At 35.6% G+C, this 8306-nt stretch overlaps 1 protein-coding gene across 1 annotated transcript; it reads right to left on the minus strand.

Annotated features, from left to right (window-relative positions):
• Positions 1-2620: 2620 nt before the first annotated feature.
• On the minus strand, positions 2621-3637 carry LOC131394224 (olfactory receptor 7G2-like). The gene has a single exon (XM_058525442.1). It carries the CDS (start codon positions 3635-3637, stop codon positions 2621-2623), a length of 1017 nt encoding a protein of 338 aa, XP_058381425.1.
• Positions 3638-8306: the final 4669 nt, after the last annotated feature.

The following is an 8306-nucleotide window of genomic DNA, read 5'->3' on the forward strand; positions in this document are numbered from 1 at the left end:
GCTAAGTGTAATAAATCAGACAGAGAAAAACCAATATAATATGATCCCACTTATATGTGGGATCCAAAACAAAACAAAACAAAAACCTGAGCTCATCGATACAGAGAACAGATTGGTGGTTGTAAGAGGTGGAGAGTCAAGGTGGGTAAAATGATTGAAAGGAGTCAAAAGGTACAAAATTCCAGCTAAAAAATAAATGTCATGGGGATGTAATGTACAACATAGTGACTATAGTTAATAATACTGTATTGAATATTTGAAAGTTGCTAAGAGAGTAAATCTTGGAGTTCTCATCACAAGAAAAAAATTGAAACTATGTGTGTTGTCTATGGTAACAGATGTTAACTAGACTTATTTGGTGATCATTTTGAAATATATATAAATATAGAATCATTATGTTGTACATCTGAAACTAACATAATTTTATATGTCAATTATACTTCAATTAAAAAGTTAAAAATAGAACTGCCATATGATCCTGCAATCCCACATCTGGGTACATGTGCAAACGAAACAAAATAGTATCCTGAAGTGATATCTGCTCTCACATGTTCATTTCAGCATTATACAAAATAGCCAAGATATAGATGCAACCTAAATGCCCATTGACAGATAATGGAGAAAGAAAATTTGGTGTGTATATATATATACAATACACTATTGTTTAGCCATAAAAAAGGAAATTCTGCCATTTGTGACAACACAAATGAACTTAGAGGATATTATTCTAAGTAAAATAAGCCCAATAGAGAAAGACAAATACTGTATGGTATTATTTATAAGTGGAAATTTAAAAAACGTCAAAATCATAGAACCAGAGAGTAGAATGGTGTTTGCCAGGTGCTAGGGGTTGGGGCAATGGGGACATTTTGGTTAAAGGGCACGAATTTTCAGTTATAAGATGAAAAAATTCTGGTGATCTAATGTACAACATAATGACTATACTCAATAATACTCTAGTATATATTTGAAATTTGTGAAGAGAGTATATCTTGTGTTCTAACCAAAATTAATGATAACAATGTGAAGTGACTACGTTAATTAATTTGATTTTAGTAATCATTTCACAGCGGATACATATATCAAATCATCACATTTTACACTTTAAATATACAGTTTTGTCTGTCATTTATACCTCAATAAAGCTGGAGAAAACAAAATATTTTTTTAAAATTCCAATGTTGCTATTTTTAATGTTACCATATATAATATAAAAATAGAGAACATTGAAAATATAAAAATAACTGCTAAACCCAGCAACATGATTGAATCTCAGAAGCACAATCATGGGAATAACGACCAAGACAAAGAATTTATTTATTAATTTCAAATTTTAACAAGGTGAAAAGGAAGAAAATTTATTCATTAAATTGTAAATAAATACATAATGAGAGTCACAGAGAGATGCATCAGAGTCTTAAGATAATGACTATCTTGTAAAACAAGAATGATAAAATACTGACCAAATCAATCCAATTTTTGTCTCCATGGCTACATTGCCTCCTCCTTTTCTCTGTATGTTCTACACTTCCATCTATCTTAAAAGTATACATATGATTACATTTATGGTCCACCCAGATAATATGGAATAAGCTCTTCCTCTGTAAATATCCTTTTCCAAATTAGTACAATCATTCTTTTATCATATGTTAATACTCACAAGTTAGGAAGATTAGAGTGAACATAATGTTTTGTGGACCAACATTCAACTCACTACAGAGATGTCGTTTGGTCAACTCTATGGAAAAACCTATTAACAACTTATCCAGGGAAGGACAGTCAGATTTCTATCTCTAGACATCATGTCTGAGTATGATACCTCCACTGCTGCCATCACCTGGTGACCCTGACAAGTACCAGACATACGACAAAGACTCCTCATGGAGAAATGAATGAATCCCTCCACTCCTGTACATTCTCTACCTCTGAAGTCCCTGTAATGAAAGATAACTCTTTTTATTGTTTGGTTATACTAAAGTTGGAGTTTCTTTCTCTTTTTAGAACTGAAGATTTTCTCACATATGAAGTCAATTATGTCATAATCATTGCAGACCACTGAGATAAGCTAATTATGCAAATTTTATAGCTAGTGAAACTGAATATGGTGGATGCTAATGTTGTCTTAGAAGGATACAGTTTACCAGTGACTGGTCTCACTAATTACTAAATTGGGGTATGAAAGGTCAGCACCCTTGCCCAACAGTAAGCTTAAATCTGGGGTATAATTGACATGGCCCTACCATGAGATGAGGTGGAAGCTATCCTCTAGAGATGCCCACAGTCTTGTTTCAATCCTTTCTTGCTCTATCCACCTCCTGAAAATTTCCTTCTAGTAAAATCACAAAAAATCACTAAAACTAGAACCCCTGCATCAGCCTCTGCAACGAAGGAACTGGAACAAAGAAACTGATTTTAGAGAGTTGAAATTATTTGTCAAACATCGCAGAACCAGACTAAAAGCAAATTTATGACTCAAAGCAAAGTCAAATGTTCTTAGCCATTAGGTTATCTACTCATTTAATAAGAACTTGCAGATCGACTAATCAGGCATTCTGTCTCATCCAGCATTTCTGTTACTTTGACTCATTCTGAAAACCCAAGTCTAAAGTAGATGACACAATCACAGAAGAGAATCCCTCCTTCTGATGAGTTTCCTCAAGGATCCCTTCATGTCCCTGTTTCTCAGGCTGTAGATGAAGGGATTCATCATTTGAGGGACAATGGTGTACATCACTGAAGCCACTGCAGTCTTCCTGGAAGAGTTAGTAAGAGCAGAAGTGATGTACACTCCAACAGCTGTCCCATAGAACAAGGAAACAACAGAGAGGTGAGACCCACAGGTGGAAAAAGCTTTAAGCTTTCTCTCCACTGATGGCATTCTCAAAACAGAGGAGACAATTTGAGTATAAGACAAAATGATCCCAAAGAGAGGAAGACCCCCAAATAAGCCAGTCACAATATATATCAGGATGTTATTGATGAGTGTATCAGAACAGGCGAGCTTGAGGACCTGAGCAAGTTCACAGAAGAAGTGAGGGATTTCCAGGTCCTTGCAGAAGGACAGCTGCAACATCATCAGACTGAGGAGCAAGGCAACCACAATGCTAAGAAACAGTGAGAGAACAATGAGACGGATACAGAGCTGGGGGTTCATAATAACTGTGTACCTCAAGGGATGACAAATGGCCGCATAGCGGTCATAGGCCATTGCTACAAGGAGAAAATTCTCAAATACACCAAAAACCAGGACAAAGCCAAACTGAGTGAAGCAGCCTAGATAAGTGATGCCCTGATTCTGAGCTAGTATGTTCAGCAGCATCTTTGGGATTGTGGTTGTGCTGAAACAGATGTCAGTAATGGACAGATTGGAAAGAAAGAAGTACATGGGGGTGTGGAGGTGAGAATCAGAGCTGATTGCCAGGACTATGAGCAGATTTCCCAGAATGGTGACTAGGTATATGGACAGGAACAGGGTGAAGATGAGGGGCTGCACTTTTGGATCATCTGTCAATCCCAGGAGAAAGAATTCTGGAGCATCTGTGTGATTTCTGGATTCCAGATTGCTGATGAATCTGATGGAAAAGATGGGGTGAAAATAAAATAAAATGAGTGGTCCCTGGATAGGCAGCAGAAACATCAACTGGGAACTGGTAAGAAACAAATAACGGTGGTACTACGACAGACTTCCTGCTGATATATTCTGGGGTGAGGATCACCAATCTGTTTTAACAAACCCTCCAGATGAATTTGAGATATCCTAAAATATGAATCCCAGTGCTTAAAATAAAGAAAAAAAAATCCTCTATGTTGTGAAGCCAAGAGAATATTCAAATAATTCTCTCTTAATGTCTCCCTCCATCATCATCTCTCATTCTTCCTGTTCCCTCCACTTCCTTTATTGGCCCTTATTTTTATTGATCACCGCATCTGTTTCCCACATTGTGCCAAGTGCTGAGATTGAAACAAAGAATAAGACATGACATTTCCTTCAGAAATATGCCTTGCTTTCAAACAAACAGAAAGACGAGAGTGAAGTTGTAAATCTTTCTTGTTGAGTATGGTCCCGAATTTGGCATGCCACAGAATCATCTGAAGGGTTTGTGAAATTACAGACAAGTTAGACCACACAATCACTCCATTTATCCACAGAGAAACTTAGGTAAGGTGAGCGTACATCATGATTATGAAGTACCAGGTTAGTTCATGGCAAAGAATGGGTCTGAGATCCGATCCTCTGACTGCTAACTTGACTCACTTGACTAATCTCTGCTATTGCCTCTTGATAGGACAGAATTAGCTTTCCTAAACCATCACTCAGATTTCATAATTCCCTTTTAAAATTGTAATATTTCATATTTAAAAATTCCCCCAGTCTTTTCACTTGCCTACAAAGTGTGTCCACCTCTGTGCATGAAGTATTGTGTGGCAGGTGCATGGCATCCATCCAAGTATATGCTTTCCACCTGAGCAAAGATTAGAAAATGTTGCCTATAAACTTGAACCTCATGAGACTGTCCCATGGAAACACAACTTATCTTAATTAGCAATGGATTCTAAGATAAGCTAGAAAACTATGTCAATGAGATTCTCTGTCCCATCATAGAGGAATTTCTTCCTCTAAGGTGAAAGGTGGCATGTTGTTTAAAAAAAAAAAAGTTAAATGAGAGAAATAATGAAATGTATAGACTTCTAAGAAAATGGATGAAAACAGCTACAATTGTTGGTCCTTGGAAGACAGAAACTTGCAAGATAAGACAGACTAATGTGATACTTATAAGACAATCATATGTTCTAACAGGATTGTGTCTGTAAAGCGGTGGCCTTCCCTCTCAAGGGGTAAAAAGAAGGGGCCATGACAGCTTTTATCATTAGGAGTATTATGTAGATTCAAACACTCTGAATTTAATCCAGACCAGCTTTGGCTTCGTGAATGAGGAAAATCATTTAATTGTTTTTGAAAATTTTCTTCAAATTGAGGAAAATCGTTCAATTGTTTTTGTAATTTTAAAAAGCCTGATATGCTCATTTGTGTAATGGGAACTGTCATAAAATCTTATGGGGATGTTGCAATGATGAAAAATGAATAGCTAAAAAGCACCCAGCACAGCACTCAGCATTTGGGACCCTCATGGCGACATTTCCTATTATACTTTTTTTTCTGCTCCTGGTACGCCTCACTCCTCAGAAGAAAGCAATGGATTGAGGCAAGTTGAAGAAAGAAAAGAGAAAGAGAGAACATCCCTAGATGGTAACTACAAATTTCAGGGAAGCATTTAAGCTGAAACTCCAGCTGGGATCCTTTATCATGTAGAAAAGGAATGAAGGAAACATCAGTGAGATCACTATTCATTTTAAATGGATTTATGATGAAATATATAGCAATTAAAATGAACCAAATAATGAAAAGAATAAAATATATGAATCAACACAAGTAATGAAGATCTACAAGACAAAAATTTTGTATGACAAAAAATCTACAGCACGAGAAAATTTTAAATATTTTTGATCCTACATAGATATATTTATTTTTATTATGAATTATTCAAACATAACAAAAGTACAGAGTAACAGTGCAGAGCTCGGTACCCATCAGTCAAATTATCAAATTCATACATTTCACTATTCTCATTGTAGGTGTGTTTATTGCAATAAATCATACAGGTATATGTGAATTGCCCACATCATGTATTTGAACAATATTGATTTTTTTCCTTTTCCAAGGGAACCACTACTTTGAACTTTATATATGTTATTCCACCTCAAGTTCTACTAAAATTAGTATTATTGTTTCATAAATGATTACTTTGTTTTGCATTTTGAAAGCTTTATATAAACTGAACCCTACTGTAAATGTCATTTACAATTGGCATTCTTATGCAATTTATTTTTAATTCCAGTTGATGTATTTAGTCCTACTTCATTAATTTTAATTAGCAGATATTATTCTACTTTGTTTTATTTCTCTATTTCCTAACTGACAGATATAATGATTAGTGCCTTTCATCCTATATGTGTTTATGAACACACACAATATAAAGCCACGTGTGGGGGATACCATCACATATGAGATGGTGTTGTCTCTAGGAAGGGGACGATAAGAACTGAGGGGGATATAAACATCCTGTCTTCTGTAGATATTTCTTTATTAAAAAAGACCTGAAGTTGATATAGCAGAATATCAACAATTGTTCATTCTGGATTGAGTTGAAGGGTGGCCATACGTGTTTACTTATTATACTATCTCTGGTGTTCTTTTGTAAAATACATAGTAATTTTATAAAGAGAAACAAGTGTACTAGGAAGGCAACTGGCTAAGTCTCTGTGTCTCCACTTTCTCCCCAGCATTCACAGCTCAGCTACAGTGAAAATACACACTCTTCTGTATAATGGTGTATCAAGAACCAGGAACGGAAATGAAAGGAAAAGCTGATCAAAGCCCTTTCCTGGGACCACACATGAATTCAAGTAAATTTTAGAATGTTTTATAATAGTCATCATATTTGAGAAGGGGCATATTTCTGCTCCAGAGGAAAATAGGTTCTGCGTTTTTTTTAGAGAAATTAGGAGACTAGGAGATTAATAACTGTTCGAGTATTGGTAGGTACATACACCAGAACTTGCTAACAAGAAGACAGTTAGGCTGCAGTCCCATGGCGTCTTGGTTCTGATCATTTCATGCCTGTGCTCTCCTCATTTCTTTCCACAGACGAGTTTGTAGAAAAACACCTGTCTTCATCACCAAGGAATTAACTAAGAGACTTTAAGTTACCTGACTGGCATCACAGTGGAATGAAGTTTACCATACCACCCGGATATTGAAGACAGAAGATATGTCTGCAGGAAGGGCAGAGAGACCAAGAGAGGCAATGGATTGCTGGCCAAGAAAGCTCATCTCTGGATGGGACATCAGATGTGCTTCTTTCTGACCAGGCTGTTGAATGAGGTTGTCACAGGCTGACTCTTTAGAGGCTCTATATTCCTGAGGGATCAATATCCAAAGCTCCTCATTAGACAAATATTTTTAGTATCATTCTGATCCCTGAGCACTGAAAATCCTTAAGGACCAAGACTACAGAAGAAAAGAATTAATGATGGCTAATCCCTGACCTTGTTAAGACAGATGTACACCATCCAGTTCTCTCTACCTGTTCATGTTCACCTCCATTTCACATACCTTGTGCACATGTACATACAGTTCTTTTGTAATGAAATCCAGACTTCTCTTTTTAAAGTTACAAATAAAACATCTTTGTCTAATTAATGATATCTTGGAGGCTGATTTCAATTTTAAGATATGTTGGGTACAAATAATGTATTTATAAATATAGCTAAGATATTTTAAAATTCAAACACTTAGAGATATTTCATCTTTAGAGTGAAACATTCAGTGGAATGTTTTCTGCACCTTATTTCTGTTCTCTTTATTTAACACAAGAATCTGAAATATCTATGATTAATTGTGATTGTGAGCAATATACACAGACTTCATACTCTGTTTTTAGAATATCATAACCACTTTTCCCTGTTTCTACACAGTAGATTCAATGTACATTTTTCTTCACATTGGGAGACTTTGGGTTGCATTATGATTCTTCATTTTTAATTGTGTTGTGATAAAATACAAAGTCACTAAAAGGCAGTAGTGTGCAATTTTGTCTGTTATCTAGTAGATCTCATGAGATTCCATCCGTAATTTAATAGATGTGGATGATGGTCCAAGTTAATAACACTTAAAAACACTTTTCTTTAAGGACTTCAGTATTTTCACGTGTTCATCAATTTATTTTACATTTTAACTTTCTCTATATGAACTTTCTTAATCTCTATTTTTCCAGATATATTATTTGAAAATAAACTATGATAAGATGGCAAAGTAATGTCACTCTTCATCATCTTAACTTCATTCACTTTAAACATGAAAAATAAGTAAAATATACAAAGACATAGCTGAACTCAAAGAAGGATAAAGTTTTCCATCTATTACAAAAATACCTTAAAATTAACATGGTAGGGGGGTTGGAGCCAAGGGGTTCTGTGGATTTAAGTCCATAGGTGAGAAGATACCTATTTTTTCAGGTAATGAAGAACGAATGTCCTAGAAGAAGATTAAGTGTTTGAAGCTAAGGGTAGATGACAAAGCATGTCAACGTAGAGTTATGGGCATGGGTGGGCCCATGAGTGGACATAGAATATCCAAACTTTCAAAAAATTCTCCAAGGAAGAACTGAAATGATTAACTGTTGACTTTATGGCCGGATTTATGATATTCTCAATGTCACTGAGCAGCAAGAGTCAGTCAACGGAAT

This window comes from Diceros bicornis, chromosome 30, assembly GCF_020826845.1.
Source record: "Diceros bicornis minor isolate mBicDic1 chromosome 30, mDicBic1.mat.cur, whole genome shotgun sequence".
Lineage (NCBI taxonomy): Eukaryota > Metazoa > Chordata > Mammalia > Perissodactyla > Rhinocerotidae > Diceros > Diceros bicornis.